The sequence below is a fragment of the Lycorma delicatula genome, chromosome 3 (genome assembly GCF_047948215.1).
Source record: "Lycorma delicatula isolate Av1 chromosome 3, ASM4794821v1, whole genome shotgun sequence".
NCBI lineage: Eukaryota > Metazoa > Arthropoda > Insecta > Hemiptera > Fulgoridae > Lycorma > Lycorma delicatula.
In genome coordinates, this window is record NC_134457.1 from 21,645,776 (window position 1) to 21,664,951 (window position 19,176).

At 30.2% G+C, this 19,176-nt stretch overlaps 1 protein-coding gene across 5 annotated transcripts in view; it reads right to left on the reverse strand.

The window, feature by feature from the left end:
* Positions 1-4,427: 4,427 nt before the first annotated feature.
* Positions 4,428-19,176, reverse strand: part of Moe (moesin) — a 270,281-nt gene continuing 255,532 nt past the window's right edge. For all 5 annotated transcript variants that reach the window (XM_075359515.1, XM_075359513.1, XM_075359514.1 and 2 more), the window contains 5 exons: positions 17,256-17,516; positions 16,415-16,541; positions 11,114-11,344; positions 8,776-9,006; positions 4,428-7,158 (listed from right to left, as the gene is read on the reverse strand). In XM_075359515.1, coding sequence (XP_075215630.1) covers positions 6,994-7,158; positions 8,776-9,006; positions 11,114-11,344; positions 16,415-16,541; positions 17,256-17,516 — 1,015 coding nt within the window. In that variant the 3' untranslated portion in view covers positions 4,428-6,993. The remainder of the gene's footprint in view (positions 7,159-8,775; positions 9,007-11,113; positions 11,345-16,414; positions 16,542-17,255; positions 17,517-19,176) is intronic.

The window sequence follows — 19,176 nt, forward strand, 5'->3', positions numbered from 1 at the left end:
ATTTTTAGATGATATAATTTTTACAGATGAAGCTACATTCCATGGGCCTTTCTTCTTTGCAGAAAAAACAATTAATGGAGTTGTGTATCTTGACATTGCGAACTCGGCAAGCACTGTGTAATCGGTAGTCTTTAAAACCTGTAATAGTTGTAAACGATATGGACACGTATGTAAGCATTTCTTCAACATTCCACATGTTCATCGGCATTGTTAGTTCGCAGCTGGCCTTCCAAACACATTTTTTAGGAATAAGCAAGAAACACTTCCTTATATTATACGTTCAACATTTTCTTCGATCATCCCAGTCGTCCGGTACTCTTCCTTTTACACAGACATCTGATTTTGGTCGTTTCAAATAGATTACGCCATCAAAAAATATTATTATCACTTAAAAGATCACAATTAAGACTTTCTACGGAACGCAAGTTGAACTGTAACTACAGATTTACATTTAACAAATTGTAAAATACAGAAGTTCTCGGTCCAGGTATCGGCTAGTGGTGCTGTCAAGCAGAAAGGTAGGTAATCTACAGCCATGTGTGCAACTAAAACTGCCCTTTTTGCTCTTTCATTGTAGTCTGGAATCAGCATTGTAAACCTCATTCACGAGATATAACGATTTTATCCTCTTTGTTTACATATGGTATATTGAAATTGATGAAAGTTTTTGTATATGCCAAAACATATAGATGACCAAAATTATTGGTTCCGGATCGAAGTATAGAGATCCAATAGAATCAGTTAAGTAAAAATTATGCCTGATTATTTGAAATTGTATCACCAAAATAATAATAACCGAACACTACCCGGTCAATAACTGTTATAATTTTGCTGTTTTATTCAATTTAAAATGATAAAACTTTGTTTCTCATAACACTTTATAGCGATTATTGACGGGTAGAATGAAATACTTTTTTCTTTTGTCAGCGCCGCTTATAAAATAAAAAAAAATCTTGTACGTCTATTAAATTACATGTACATTTTAAAAAAATTACATAAAATTTTATTTCACTAAAAACTTGTAATTTTTCATTTTTTTTTTTATTGTTATTACTTATTGTAAAAGTTTCTTTTTTCCAATCAGAGGTTAATAATTATTAATAAATCAATATATTTAAATTAAATTAAAAAAAAAAACAAGGAAATGAAGTCGGATTTGAATCGATGTGCCTTCCCCTAGTAAGAATCAAATATTTTATTAATTAAAACTTTATTTGGCTATAACTCGAACCAATAAAAATAAGTACCACTTATGATATATCGCAGAAAAGCTCTCAATGAGGGTTTATCACTGCAGTTAAGAGAAGCCCAAAATCAATTTTTTTAGATTTTGGGCATTTTTTTGTACATTATTGGTTAAGTCGATTGCAATATCAAAAGGGGAGGTACACAAATATTTGTTACAACATTCCTAAATCCAAAATTTAACATTCTACGTGGTTAATCGTTTTTGAGTTATGCGAAATGCATACATACATAAGTACAGACGTCACGCCGAAACTAGTAAAAATGGATTCAGGGATGGTCAAAATGGATATTTCCGATGAAATCTGAAAACCGAAATTTTTCGCGATCACAATACTTCCTTGTACGGTACAGGGAAGTAAAAATAGTAATATAAAAAAAACAACTGTGATCTACTCATATTATCAAATAAAAATTAAATATTTAACATTAAAGCAAATTAAAAAATAATAATATTTTTTTAACGGCACTGGATCAGTATTAACTAGGCATTTCATTGGTTGGTCATAGCATTTACTAAAAAAGAAAACCAAAAATGAATAGACAAAATAAATTCTGTTCCAGGAAAAAACAACAGGCTGTAGATAACTGTTGTTAATATGACAAATTAATTTCACTAAAATGCAGTGTAGAAGCGTTTGAAGGATCCTCACAGAAAAAAGAACAAGAATTCTCTTTCGTGTGTTTGAATATTTTTGCCTAATTTCATTTTTTTATAAGGTTTTTATTTCTTTTTAAAACTCTAATGTATGTTCTTTACAAAATTTCATTTTGTAGCAAAAATAAATGAACGGAAATCTTTAGTATGATTTTTCTGGTATGTGAATCCTGACTGAACTGTTTGGGAATATTTGATAGGAGAAGATGTAAGGAAAGAAGACGCATACAATTTATAAAAATTATTTAACTTTTTTATTTTCCAATCGATTTTCTCTATAAAAATCATAAATCTAGGCAATTTAAAGTTTTTCCTAACTTTTTTTTAAAGAGTAAAGTAATATTAAGTGTAATAATGATAAAATAAAATGAAATATTAAACAATTTCTACATATAAATTAAATTCAGACAAGGAAAATAAAACCTATATACACAAGTATTCTTCTCGAATAATAATAATAAATCTTTTAATTGTTTATCAACTGCTGCTGTTTCCTTACAGGCTTCTATCCTGCTCCAGAATCCTTATCTCCAGATATGATTTTCTTCAACATCTTCAATAATTATCTTTTAGATACGACTCTATTAAGTGTACTAAACAGTTTTCTCTTCTATTTCTTCCGGCTTACCAATTACCAAAAGTAGCAGCTGTAATTACTATATAATTATAATTACACTGATAAGCATAATTTACTAACATGCGATACTTGATTTTAATCTGTTTTTTATGCTGAAAACGTATATGAACTAAGAATATTTCTATCACCCACCATTTTTGAAAAATTGTTAAATTTTAATTAAACAATTTTTTTCATTTTTCAACGTATAGTTAGCATTTTAAGCTCCTATACTGAATTTTGTTAGCTCATTTTTTATTGTTTAACTTTGTGAACATAATTTATAAGCTATAAATAAACAATACTAGACAAAGAATTAAATCATATCATAGTCACATATGACATCATATCTAATACTGAAGAGTGAGCCTTCATGGACAAGATTAATCATGTCTGTGCTGGTCAAAATATGTAGCTGAAAACACGGCTGTGTTGTTTGTATTAAGCACTGGATTTAGGAATGAATTAGTTTTGTTCAACCTTATTGCCGTCTTAAATTTGTTAACAATGCAGTTTCATAATGCCTCAAAATTGTGTAAATGATGTCGATGGCTTTTGTTATGTATACAGTTTACCGCAAAATCAAATAGAAAAACATTACACCTTTAATTAAAAATGCATATCATTTGCACTTTCAGTGTAAAATTGGTGATCAGGATAAGACCTGAGCTTCTTATGTAGTATGCACTGATTGTTCTGTATATTTAAGGGGATGGCTGAAAAGTAAAAGACTGCTACCTCTCCTGATGTCAGATTTTTAGGGTTATTTTTCAAAACCCCTGCCTTACTTGGGTCAAACACATAAGAAGATTTGAAAACAATATTTTCTAAACTTTTAGACATGTGCAAGTCCTTTTCAATACCAATTGGGATACCGATCGGTCATGTATGTTGCGTTTTTACTATACCTTGGTTTGTTCCCGTATAGATTATGGTCGTGTCGCCTACTCTTCAGCGCGAAATACCGTGCTTGAAATGCTGGATGCTGTACATCACACTTTCCTTCGGCTTGCTACAGATGTCTTTAGATCAAGCCCAGTCATAAGCGTCCTTGTTGACTGCGGTGAGCCATCACTTTGGAATAGACAAGTCCAGGTTTTAGCATCTTATTTTATTAGTGTTAAATGATAGCCAAATCATCCGGCTTTTGATGCAATCCTTAGACACCCTTATTTTCGAAGGTATGAGGACCGTCAACGTTACACCTATAGGTGTTCATGCCCGACATTTACTGGTTCTTATAAATGTTGACGCACCTTCTATTTTTCCAATTTATCCATGTGCGTACCTCCGTGAAGAAACAAGCATTACAAATACAAATTTTGTGTTTGACCTCGCAAAATACTATAAAGAATCAACACCACCTATTTTCTACGGGCAAATGTTTTGCCATATTCTCTCCAAGACAAACCTAGGCGCAGTAGTATACACAGATGGATCGAAACAGCACTATACCGTTGGATGTGCATTTATTGCACATCCAATGGTGTTATGGTTATCAAGGTGGCGGTTCGGGTTGAGCCAGAGACATTTTTACACATACAACGCCTGTCTTAACGAGACAGTTTTTTCTGGCAGATGGAAGCGTCAGCTGCTGGTTCCTAAATCGGTTTAGGGAATCAGTGAAATTACCAAGGGGTAGGTCGAGGAGAAGATGGAGATGAGGTTAAGTTGGACTTAAGAGAGAAGAGGAATATCCTGGGCTATGGTAGTAAGTTTAAGATAATAGGAAGACCGGTGTAAATGAAGAGGCTTGGTAAATTCTTACGCACAATGAAGTGGAACAGGAGCGCAGATATATTAATCACATGTATTCCACAAGGCAAAATTTGAGAAAAGGAAAAGCGATACTTTTATAAACTCTTATTAATAAATACTGTGTTGAGGATGATAATAATTTAAACAAAATATTTTTTAAGAAAATATATTACACATTATTACATGGTAGTATATAGCTTCAATGTAATATATATATAATATAATGTAAATAAGTTAACGCTCTGATAAATTGTAATTTCATTAATTTAAAAAAATATACTTTTGTAACATAAATGTTTTAGGTAAAGTAAAAAAAAAGAAATCAATAACACTCCTACCTCCCCTGTACATTTATTTAAGTATATTCACAAAATTTTCATTAAGTTTTAAACGTAAAATTATGGACGAATAAGTTTTATATTATAGTAAAAACAAAATTAATAAATGACCAATTTTTTCTCTAAAAATACTTTTTTTTAGTTAATATTGAAAATGTAATCTTATTTCCAACAATTAAATATGGCCATTCCATAATTTATACTAAAAACTGTTACTACATGTTTGTCACATTAAATATGAAAATGGTTTCTTTTCTTTTTAAGTACTAAAAACATGCATTATCTAACAATTACTGTAATATGATAATCATAAGTAATAATAGAATTACATCATTCTAAATATTTAATTAATTATAGATAATATTTATAAATATGTTTTTAATTTATAAATAAAAATTAATATGATGTAATAAAGAAAACAGTAATAAACAATATAAAGTTTCTTCAAATAAATTTATTATGAAATAATAATAAAATACAAGAAGTATACACAATATATAACAAAAAAAATATACGCTTTATAATTATAAAAAGAGATAAATAACGAGTGTTTAAAATAAAGGATAGTACTTTTAAAAAAATAAATAAATATTGCAGCAATAAATTGTTAATTAATCCCAAATATCTTATGGAAGGAAATAATGAAAATTTACCAAAACCAATTTTTTTAATGTAATAATTATAAATTTTAATTATTTACAATTTTATAATAAAAATAATTATTAATACAGCTAAATAATGCATTTGCTTATCTTTATTTTTGAAAACAATAATCATAACATTTTTAAATGAATATATAACAAATGCTAATCGCGATTATTTACTTTTTCTTTTTTTTTTACATACCTAATTAACTACATTCTATCCCCAGTCTTAATAGGGTATTAAATTAGTATTAAAGGCCACCATTTTCAATTGAGATATGTTTAATAATAATAATAATAACAATAATAATAAAAGCCAAAGTACAAAAAAAGATGGCTCTAGAGTATGAAAGCTACTGATAAAAACAATTAAATGCACCAAGCTCAAATAAATGTATCAATGTAAAACTGCACAAAATGAACATACATAATAAATTTAATGCAATTACACATAACTTTTATTTGAGCCGTAGTTATATATTATTAGAGTATAACAGATAAAAAATGAATAAATAATAAGAAAAAAATGTTAACACTGGAAGCTCAATGGGGACGACAACAAGGAACTTGTCCCATAACAAAGGAAAAGAAAAAAAAAAACGTAAATAAATAAAACAATTCAAAATAAATGAATATTATTTTCTTTTAAATTGCAGACTTTTTAATATTTATTAACATTAATTTTATTATATAAACGGAATGTAATACTAATGTACAACACTCAGAAAAACTTAATGCATCAAGTTAAGAAATCGGTTAAATAGATCTGAGACAGTGTAACTATCAGAAAAACAAAAGTAAAATTATATTAGAATTATTAAAGTAATCAAATTTAAAATGTTATTGAGTGAATAAATTTTGTATTATTTTAGTGTATTCAACTATAACAACAAAGAAATGTGTGTTGATTTTTACTTATAAAAGAAATAGAAGAAATGATAAAAAAAATTACAAAAGAATGGATTAATGTCTGCAGTCGTATATATATTTTCCTAATTTATTTCCATCATATTTGTTGTAAACGATCAATGTAATTTTAATACTTTAAATAAACAAATGTTTTGTCAAACAACATAATATGAAAGGATATATAAATTTTTTCAATTCACAAAAAAATTAACAGCACGGTGTAATGTAATAAAAATACATTGAGTTTGTACAACAAAGAGATGGAAAGCCTAAGATAACAATATACTAACTATATTAATTATACACACTTGTCACGGCACTAATTTATATATTATTATAATTATAATAATGGATGCCCAATACTACAACATCAGGCTTTGCCATTAACAAGGCTTGTTCATAAAGAAAATACTTCTTTATTATATATAATATAATAGATAATTATATAAATATAATATTTCTCAATCCCATAACATCTTATTTATCGACGCCATTTCAGTTTACTTTTCACAGAACCCCTCTAAATGGTTTCGCTAGCATAGTAATGCCACATATCAGAAATAAAAGCCCGGTTCACTGTAAGCCAATAAAATTGACTTAAGTTAAAAAAAAAGTAATAGCTAAAAATTGCACGGCAACTGCACGATTAGTAGATAAATCTTAAAAATATATAAATATTCTAATCATTTTTAATATGGAAGTTCTTCGTATTATTTTAACTATTTTCAAAATTAGTTGAAGATAATAACAATAGTAAAAGTAAAAATAACTGCAGAAGTAAGTGGCACCACATGGGATCGTTTCATGAACACATTTATTGAGTTTCTACATATTCTCAAACTGATCGACTCGTCGTTTGGTATTGCCTTTACGGATTTCACGTAGAGTTTTATATTTGTCACGTCCTTGACGAACATTTTCTCTATGTATCTTATCCATCGCAGTCTCTTTCGTCTCGTCACGAGACTGAGCTAAATCATTCTTCAACATCTATAAAAACAGTTTAACATTATTAATACAAAATAATTTAATTACAGTAATCAAATTAATGATTAGTTTCTACGAATAATAATAAAATTATAGATGCAAATACTATAGATTTGAATAAATGCAAAGCGTAATGTTACTCGTTTTATCATGACTCATGATTGCAATGGTTCACTTAGAAAACAGAATACATACACGGAAAGCTAAGCAGCTCTAGAATATTTGTTTTTACACTACTGGCCAGTTATATAGATAAAAAAAAATATTACTGCAGCAATAAATTAAGCAACTGTATTTCCCTACCTGGCTTACACAAGTGAATTTTTACATGTAGCTGCTAAAAGATACTTGAACTGCACACTCAATCCCAAAGTGTGTGGTTCAAGTGCCATTTGGTAGATGTTTTTTGTTTGGCAATTTAATGAATCTTGCATGCATGTTTTTGAAGATTATATTATATATATTAAGTATTTACTGTTTTTAACTGAATTCAGATCTGTTCAAGTGGAACACCAACACAAATGTTTAAAACTGTAGAAACTGTTTATATCAAACTAACAGATCCATATGTTACGGTGAAAATATTTCTCTACACTTCCTATCACATAAAAAAGTGAAGCTAAATTTTTTAACATTTTTTTTAGCAAAATCTTAGTATTTTGTTAAATTTATTTAAATTTCAAGATTAATTTTAAAAAAGATTGTACAGTTGTAGATTTTGTCATTCAGGCTGTAAAAATTTGCTTATTTTTTGTATCAATCCAACAGTGTTCCATGTTGTGTAAAAAAATAAAATTTATTAATTTATTAAATATGAAAAAACTGCAATCTGTCATTTTTACAGCAATACATTACAATACAGCCTGACCTGTTACCCTAATTTTTTCATTGTGTATTTCCCAGTCAATCAGTTTGATGTACACTGGATGACCTGACACAAAAGATGCATAACATTCTCTACCTGCAGGATCCAATAACTTAGAAGACCAAAATACTATATACAAATGTTTAATTACTTTCTGAAATTGATTTGCATATTGCTGCTTAAATAATTTTTTTCATAATTTGCTAAACTACTCTCTTCCATTCATTTAAACAACCAGAGATGTCTTCTTTGATTCACTGATTGTAATTAAATAACTAATCTGTGATACTGTCTGTATATAATAATGCATTGCAGAAAGTGAATATTAATTATAGGGCATAACTACTACACCTTAATTATTTTACTATATTGATGGAATATTTTGCATAGAAATAGTTAAATTGTATATATATATTAATTAGCATATGAACAGTATGCTAATAAAATTTAAATTAATTGAAATTTAAACCATCAAAACACAGTAAATTGATAGTTAATCTTACCATGTTAATTCCAAGAATCGATTTTTGCAGGATCCCACAACTGCTGTTGATATTTAATTCTATAATTACATTAAAATAAACTGTTTTTATACTTTATGAATTTTGGATTTGTCGAAAATGTTACTATTTTCAGTATTAGTAACAATTGAAGTAAATCAATTAGCTTGTTTAAAATTAAGGGAAAGACATTTTCTGTCTTTCACTAAAAAAATTAAAATGAAAAATAAGATGAATAAACAAAAAAGAACTTGCCTTGAGTTGGTCATGTAAGCGTTCATTTCTCTCAGCTAAAGTACGTCTTTCTTCAACAGGGTCAACAATATTGTCATCTGTTAAAAGATCTCTCGATACGTCACCATTAGGCATTTCATCATTTTCTTCATGTTCATTTTCCTCAACATGATGATGTTGCGGTGTTGTTGTGGCTGCAAGTAATGCAGCATTCACCTCTGCCTGCTTTTGTCTGGCAGCTTCCACCTCTTCCTGTAAAAAAAAAAATCGGTTTTATACTACAACATTCGAGAAATTAGTACAGTTTACAAATCAAATAAAAAACCTAATTCATTTCAAAAAATAATTGTTTGTGTCGCCAACAAAACAAAAATTATGGTTAAAAATAAATACTATAAGGCGAATAAAGTTTTATTATTCAAGACTATTATGTAAATAGAAAACCTTTAAGATTTTCCCCAAAACTTTTGTTCTGTTTCAAAAGTTTTTTATGACCAGTTTATTAAAAATTATTCCATACAAGGAGTAAAATTTAAAACTTTTAGTGATCATGTGGGACGGGTGGATGTTCATATTAACCGAGCATTTATGATTATTCAGTTACCCTAGTGATTATTAGCTCAGTAAAATTATCATTGCAGATAGAATTTTTTCTAAAATATTCTATTGCTGGAGTAAATCACAGAAGTGGTGTGTCATAATGACAAACTAGAGTATTTTTTTAAAAAATATTCATACCTCCACACCCAAGGGGAAACCACCCAAACATTTTTAAGAAATATATTCATACTAGAACACAATTCAATAAATATAAAAAATTTCCATTTTGATGTATTACACACATTTCAACTAAAATTTACAAAGAATTAAAAAAAAAACATGCTATTTTTTGTACATGTACTCAATGATGCAGCAAAAAAAAAACAACTTCAATCTAGAGAAATTTCTCAATACTTTTTTCATGATTTTTTTACAAAGAAATAAACCTCTGTGAAAGAACATACATCCAGCTACTAAGCCTCTGTATTAAAAAAAAAAAACACAATTTGAAACCTTGTACACTAAACTGAACATACAAGGTCACACATGCATGTACATAAACTAAAAAACAAAATTTAATTATTGGATTAAATGTATTTAATTACAGTACTGAAAAATTAAATTATCTATCAGATGGTGACAAGGTGGCCATAAATGCATTTTAAAAGCTTGACCATATATCATTATAACTATTCTTTTCTTCTTTTAGCAATCATAATTTCAGCTATATATGTTTTAAAATTTGATATTTAATATTAAGGAAATTTATTTAAAAATTATCTTAATGGTCAACTAGTTTGGAAGGCAATATATTAACAAAAACAGACTCAATATACATCAATCATTCTTAAACAATAATAAATCATAATATAAAATAATGATGAACTGGCATTAAAAGCCAAATTAGAACCTGCAATAGGTATCTCAAATACCAAAAATAATCATTTTACACACAATCTATATTCTTAAAAATACATTGTAAACAAAGCCAAAAGTCACATTGTCTAATTGTTTATATAATTTTTCTAATTTTATGATAAAAAAGACAATTAAGTTATACAACACTGATCTTTAGATGGATGCAATAGTACCTTTATACAATGGTATATACAAAGGTCATCCAGAAAGAAAAACAGTTTTTGTTTTATAAAAAATTTATTGTATTTAATTAACTTTAATATAAGCATCATAATCTATATTTAAGCTATTTTTCCAGAGAATCACCTCTAAGTTTAAACATTTGTAATCATGTCATTAGCTTTTGTATGTCGTACGTAAATAAGTTTGCCGCCAATCTATTAAAATCACTGTTGTCTTGACATCCTCATCACTTTCATAGAGGTTCCGACCAAAAAACTCTTTCAATTATGTAGGCAGAAATCACTTAAAGCAAGATGTGGACTGTACAGTAGATGAAAAACATCCCATTCAATGGGATGGGAGGTGGTTTCACAAGGTTCCTTTTTTTGCAATATGTGGACATGCACTGGCATGACGCAAAACACACTCCACAATTCAAAAGGCCATGCCAGCAACTTTGAAATGTGTGAAGTTTAATCAAAATTTCCAACAAAGCTACAAGTGTCACTGAGATTGATGTACGTTTGGTTTCTTGTGCATGAGCGCGCGCGCGTACACAGACACAAAAATCAAATATGTTTTGAAAGTCAGCCTAGGAAGATTTTATTTCTCCAATATTAAAAACCGATTAATCTCTTAAAGCAGATGCAATGATATGAATTTTTAATATTTATGCTTAACTTACTCTTAAGTTTTATTAAATTAAAACTAATATCTAAATGTTTACATGTGAGATTACCTGAAGACGTCTTGTTTCTTCATCTTTAATATCAACTTCGGACTGTATACGCAGCACCTCATCTTGTTTCATACGAATCTCCTCCTCAAGTTTAACTCGTTCAGCAGCTTCCATATTCTTAGATTCCTCTAGACGTTCCATCATAACTTGCAATTCATTCTGTCTAGCTTCTAATTCCTCCTTGGCTGCTTGTAATTGACGAAGTTGTTCTTCCAATCGTCTGATCATGTCCTATTGAGAAAATAAGTTTAAAATTAAGATCAGAATAATGTAAATTTTGTTACAATAACACAAACAGCTAAACACAATTTAAATTACTTCCACCGATAAGAAAAAAATATATATATAAATTTATATGGAATGATACATTCAAATAGTAAAAGTATAACCTATACCAGGTATGTAAACATGAAACTGAAATTTGCCCATAGGTGGTGGCCCTTGCTGTCAATGTAGTTACTGTCGAACTGCATCATTGGTGCCATTTTCTTTTTTTGACGGCTGGAAAAGATTTTCAACTCACAACAATACAAGTTTCAAACAACAGCATAGTTTTAATTAGCATTAAACATGTCGAGTTTTGTACCTACAAACTATGATTTCCAGCCGGCTTTGTTTTTTTGTTTCCATTTAAAGAAAACTGCTACAGAATTGCATCGAATGCTTGTTGAAGCTTACAGTGAGCATGCTCTTGGGAAATCACAGTGCTTTGAATGGTTTAAAAAATTCAAAAGTGGCGATTTTTCTATGGAAGAACATCAAAAAGTTTGAAGACAGTGAACTGCAAGCATTGTTGGATGAGGATGACACTCAAAAGCAACAACAACTTGTGAATCAATTAAATGTAACATGAGAAGCCGTCTGCATACGTCTGAAAGCCATGGGAAAGATCCAGAAGATGGGAAAATGGGTTCCACATGAACTGAACAGAAGACAACAAGAAAACTGAAAAACCATATGCAAAATGCTGCTCGCTCACCAGGTACAAAAGAAAGTCATTTCTCCATCAAATTATGACTGGTGATGAAAAGTGGATATATTTTGAGAATCCTAGGTGTAAAAAATCATGGGTAACTCTAGGCGACTATAGACATCGACTTCAAGGCCGAATCACTATGGAAAGACAATGCTCCGTATTTGGTGGGATCAGAAGGGTGTGATCTATTATGAATGACTAAAACATTAATAATGAACGCTACCGATAACTAATGATCGAATTGAATCAAGCATTGCGAGGAAAACTACCAGAATATAAAAAAAGGCAACACAAAAAAAAAATGATTTTGCTTCATGCTAATGTACCATCATCACACACAGCAAATCTGGTCAAGGAAATGATTGAGGCATTCAGTTGGGAAATACTTTCGCATGCGACTTATTCACCAGACTTGGCTCCGTCCGACTATTTATTTGCATCGATGGGATACACACTTAATGTGCAGCACTTCACTTCTTATGAAAATGTACGAAAATGGCTCAATGACTCGTTTGCCTCAAAAGAGCAATAGTTCTTTTAACATTATATTTTTCAGAGAGATGGGAAAAATGTATAGTTATCGATGGACAATATTTCGTATAAAATATTTTTTTATCATTTTCATACAATAAACGTGTTTTCAATACAAAAATTCCAGTTTCATATTTACACACCTAGTATAAGAAAATATTAACAGTTGGGAGGAGTACACAATTATCTACATCATATTTGATCACTGTTTTCAGTTAAGTTTGATTTAATGGTTCATGCAAGCAATAATAGCAGAATCCTAGATTGTTAACCACATTATCATTATTACATCTAAATAACATGCAATTATTAATTAAAATATCCTATATGTACTGATATTAAAAAATTTATGGATATTTTACACATTTAGATAAAATATTGCAACCTTAAATTTAAAAAAAAAAACAAATAAACCATCTATTAGTTAGATAAGTTTTTTGCATTATGAATAATAAATAAAAATAATGTTGTATAAATCCTTACAATGTGTTTTTCAAATTTTTTAATAATAACTGAGAAAAGTTCTTCATGTGATTTAAATTAAATTTTGCCCTTTTTCTTGTTACGACTTTAGTGATCGTAAAGCAATAATTACAAATTGTTTTTGTTTCTATAGCATTTGTTTTTCAAAATTTATGTCGACTTATTTGATTATTATTATTCAATAAGAATTTTTACCCACATAGTGATGAAGATATAATTATTAATACATTATTATAACTATTACACGATTTAAAATAATTTTTCTAATTTTTTATTAAATAAAAATAAAAAGAATACTTTCTCTATGCTTAAATTTAACTGGTATATATATATACCATTTAAATAATGAGCACTTATTTAAGTAAGGTTAAATTCTGGAGTGTGCAGTAATAACCTTCAAGTAGAATGATTATGGGACTCAAAATATGTTGTCTATTTTATGTTTCTAGAAGTTTTCATTCCACCAATTTAAATAATTTTCTTTTACCTTTAATTTACTTCTCAAAGATACTCAGATTCCTAAGACTAGTAATAATAAAAATAGAAAAATACTTTTTACTAAGGCAAATTAATCACAACGAAGTCTAATAAAAAAAGAATATACAAGGTCTATTCAGAAAATAACCGAACTTTAATTTTTTAATATTTATTGGTCCTTGACCCCTTCAAGGTACTCCCCTCCACTATTCACACTTTTCTCAGCGGCATTTCCACTTTGTGAAGCAAAGCTATCCAGGACAGATAGCTTCATTTGAAATGGCCTTCAAAGTTCATGACAAACTTTGCTTTAACATCATTGACAAAAACGGTGTACTTTAATCACTGATTTTAATTTTGGAAATAAGAAAAAATTGCAAGGAACCAGTTCTGGTGAGTAGGGAGACTGAGGGCAGACAGTCATCTGATTTGTGGCACAAAACTGACGAATTGACAAAGCTGAGTGTGCGTAGTGGTGAAGGAAACATGAATTCTGGTCCCTTTTTGCAGATCTTTTCACATAACCATTGTGAAATGCTTCGACAGTACACATGATTCACTGTTTCAAGTTGAGGCAAGAGTTTAAAATGCACAATTCCATTAAAATTTAAAAAAACAGAGAGTATCACTATGACATCGAGTTGAGACTGACGTGCTTTCTTGGGATATGGAACTTTTGTCTCGATGATGTAGCTGTAAGCCAGGCTTTTGACTCCAGTTAGGATCCATTGTATGGATATTTCGTCGTCATCAGCTTCTTCAAGAAGTGGCAGACAAACGTCCACCCAATGTTCTTTCTGCTGTTCGGTTATCAAATGAAGAACAAACTTTGCTACAACTCTATGGATGTTCAATTTTTTAGTCTAAATGTCACGGCATGATACAACTGAGATGCACAATTCTTCTGCAAGTTTTCTGACCAGTCAGATATTTGCAAGCACCGGCGTTGATTTTCTGAGTGCGGGTGTCACAGCTGAGGTCAAAAGTTTTCCTGGCCATGGGTCATCTTCAACTAACTGACCACCACTTTTAAATTTTGAAAACCATTCATAAAATTGTGTACAACCCAGAGGCATAATCTCTGTAAGCTTGTTTCAGAAGTTGAAACATTTCTGTGATAGTTTTTCCCAGTTTCATACAAAATTAATGTACTGTTGCTACTGAAAATTGCACATTACAAAAATCGCTACTAACACTTAAACACATTGCACTCAAATAACAGTAACATGAAAAGTAAACAAGATGTCAATATCAACAACCCAAGAACATGGGGTTACAGAGGAGGTTATGCGGAACACAATGCTGCCGACCGCACATCACTAAACATCTCTATTGGTGCGTAATTGCACAGTTATTTTCTGAACAGATCTCGTGCAAGTCATCTCCTAATAATAAAAAAAACAAAAGGTAGCAGATAATAGACACAGTATTCTAATAATTCTGAACAAGCTGTAGTTTTAACATCTATAATAGCAAAACAAAGCTTAGTGCAACCCTGAATTTTTCCATCAAATCAAATGTCTTCAGTAAAAAGGAGGAGGTGGTAATAATACCACCTCCTCCTTTTATACCCACCTTACAGTATGTGATAAATCAAGCCGTACTGACAGTGTGTTATATATGCAGTCAGCTGATTGTAAGCTATGGTTGAAAGTATGTTTTAAAGTATCAGAAATCATGGATAACAAATGATGTACAAACATGATACTAAGTTTTTCACTGCAAAAAAGTGCTGAAGAAATGCATGGAAAATTAAAATTAGTTTATGGTAATGCTGAAGCAACTATGAAGACATTTTACAAGTGGTTGTAGTGACTTTATAATAGATGAAAATCGGTTGAGATCAAAGAAATATCAGGACGTCCTTCAACGTCATACTTAAACATTGGCTAAGAGAGGGTGAAATTTGTTTCATGGATTTTGAAATTTGAATAAAAGCAATAATTTTGGTCGATTTCTTTGGAGTTTTGAGATCACACCTAATTTCAGAAACCAACTTTTTAAATGTCAGCATAAGAGATGAAACCTGGGTCTAGTTATGAACCTGAGACTAAGGTTCAGAGTTTTCGATGAAAATCACCCAGTTCTATTAGTGTGAAAAAAAGAACATGTCAATCAAAATCCAACTTCAAGGGATGCCAATTGTTTTTTGATATTGATGAAATTGTACGAGTTGAGTTTGTACTCAGGATTACTTCAATAACTCTAAACATTAAGACTTTTTTAGTTAATGATCTGCATAAAAAACTACCTGAGAAACAGGCAATTGGGTTCATCCTCCATCATCACAATTCTTTGTGACTCATACTTCTTGTATCAATATTAATTCAAATCTTGGGAATATTAATTTCAGACAAATAAAAATATTAGTTACATTCTACAAGTTTTCAATCAATTGAGAACATTGATGCAGCAACAGCAGTACAACTAAAGACATTCATGAAAGAGGTTATACAACCGGTTCAGAAAATTACAAGAACAGTGAGATAAATGTATTTGAAGCAAGGGGGAGAATTTTGAAGAGGACTAATGTTAATGCCTCTCTTTACAATAAATATTAAAATTTAAACATTTTTTTTTCTAATACCATTACTTCAATTTTTATTTTAATTCAAAGCTCTCAAAGAAAATTCTTACTAGTTTTATAAAATCTAAACTCAGGAGCAAGATTGTAAACTACATCCCCATCTACTGAGGCAGTCCTTCCACCCACCTTTCTTCAATTACTAAAATAAAATTAGTGCTTCAGTCTATCAATAATTATGTACACAATATACAATTTTTTTTTAAACTCTGAAATAGTTGTAAATATCTAAATTTAATAAAAAAATTACCTGTGCCTCAGCAAGATCTTGTTGTCGCTTTTCCATTTCGTCTTGCATTGACTTAATTCTTTCCTCGTATTCTTGTTGTTTCTTTTCAGCCTTTTCTCTTGCTGCAATTTCTAATTGTAATTTCTCTCTGTAAAAAGAAAATTGTTTATTTTACCAAGCAAAAAACAATCAACTAAGAGTTTGGTTTTTATTGCTAGTCAATCACAGACCTCCTCTGGTATCTTAAAAATTATAGGAAAAGAACTTCTATGACAAGAAGTACAAAATAAATATCTCCTCTAAATTATGACAGTCTTGATACTGACTGTACCCATTTTAGGATATTTCTGTAAGTTTTGAAAACCATACACAACACAATGAAAAAACAGGGTGTTGATATTTCTTGATGCATCATTTACATATTCAGTCATATTTTTGAAAAAAAAAATTAGGATAATTCAAGAATACATTTCAATTAATTATTCAGTAAAATGGCCAACACATAAATATAATAAAAACTTTTTAAGACCTAAAGTCATCTCATTATTTTCTAACATATCAGATACATTACAATATAACAATTACAACTTCAGTGCCTAATCTTTACTTCACAATAGTTGCATAATTACGTTAATATACAACAATAAAAAAATAAGACACATTGGAATTTAAAATTTTTCACATGCTGAATGATCAAATATCTATAATATCTCTTTACTAATGTTTACTCTGATAAATTTCACAAGTTAATTACTCTTCTCGTAATTTTTAAAGAAAATCTTCACAAAACATTATAAATACTCATAAATTATACTAAATAAAAGACATAATAGTATTAACCTACTGAATTAGGATTGATTACCTCTGCTGTTGTTTAGCTAATTTTTCTTCACGAGCCTGAGCTTTCATTTGTTGTACATCAATTGTATCTGGCTTACGTCTTCGCATGTACAGCTCATGGTTACCCATACAAAGTGCCAAAATTCGCTTGTTTATCCGAACTCGGGGTGCAAAGAAGACAAAATCTGGTGCTTTTTTATCAATGGGTTTAATGATAAATTTTCTGTCATTAAATGAGATATTTCTTATTTCTGACCATGGGAAACCAATTTTAGGAGTTAATCTGAAAAAAATTTTCATGTCAATTATTATTATTATTTTAATTAATTTCATAACACAACATTTGTAACAATCATTATATATATCTCTTAATGAGGAAATTCTGATTTAAAGTTTTGTTCCCACTGTTTTTCTAGACCCTAGACTGTTAACACTGTTTGTTATTCGATGTTATATGTTTGGGTAAACGAGCAGAAGTGACATAATATATTTTATAAATAATAAACTAACAGCAAAATCACAAATAAGAATAAAGTAATATCTTTTGTAATATTATAAAAGATTTTTGAAGTATATAACACCGTGATATCAAGTACATATATATCCATGCGCTTAAGGTTTAACTTAACAACCTTCTTAGCATTTTTAACATTTTAAGGAAGATGTGTCTCGGCCAACCTCTGCGATTTGCTTCCATTAACATGATCTTTTATATTATCCTTATTGTTCAGCGTTTTGTTTGTGATTTTGTTATTGTGTTCGTCGTTCGTGTTTGTTTTGTTATATTTTTGAGTTTTTAGAAGAGCCTATATCTGTCGCCATACAGGCTATCAGTTTTTTTGTTATTGTTTATGTAGTTAAGCAAAGCTTTGTTTACAAAGACATACTGCAAGGTGATTTATCATTTTTCTTGAGGAGAATTTTTCATAATTTATAGCTGGTTTGGTTGTGTTTATTTGGACTGGTAGTTGAAAGGTTTGTTTACTTTTAAACAGCTGTGTTTTGCTTATATTGAACTTAAAACATTTTTATGGGAGATATGTGATGCTTATTGCTTACAGTGATGTATGAAGGACACCCCATGAAGGGATCCATGAGGGGGTGAATGAGCCTGGACACAGAGTAATAAATTATTACAGAAGTATAGGTTAATTGCCTTACGTGAAGAAAGAAAATTTAAAGAGGAACTATTCTGGCAGCAGCAATACTTGTGTAGTGATGAAGATGTAGGGAGAAAATTGAGTGATGAGATTGTGTACTGGCTAAAGGAGTGCCCCAAAAATATGGCACTGAATGTTCCCTTGCATCTGGAGATGGCTGAGTGTGGCTTGACTGATGGTGGGATGCAGTGGGTGGAATCTCATGAAGTATTGCAATATGAGGAACTGTGTGGAAAAACTGGGGTAAAGCCTACTCCCAAGAGTACCACCAAGCAATGGAGATCACCTCCTCTGAAGTGCAGGGGATGAAATAAGTCAAAGCCAGGCAGTTCTAACTCCTTCTCTTCGTAGGGTGAGGAGTGGTTCTCTTCATAGGGGAGTGGATGATGATTTGGTTGACCTAATCCTGAAACTTGAAGGATATTCAGGAGTGTTCAAAAGGTCGATAGATAGGAACACCGAAAGGGAAATCAAGCAGATCCAGATGGATATGCCATCGAAGTTGGTTACAGCTGTGGCAGAGAATAAGATGTATGCTGACCTCCTATAGCTGGTCAAGAGCGGAGTAGGTATTGAACTTCTGGAGATATTGTCACTCAGGGAAGGTCAAGGTGGAGAAGTACACACACGAGTGAGAGATGTAGACCATGGAGCAGAGAGGCTCCAAAGAAAGATTCAGGAAGGGGAGCAGGATGTTAAGGTCATCTGTTGTGGTAATGAGAGGTCAAAGAAAGTGTGCATCAAGGAAATTGATGATCTCACTACTGAAGAGGAGATCAAGAT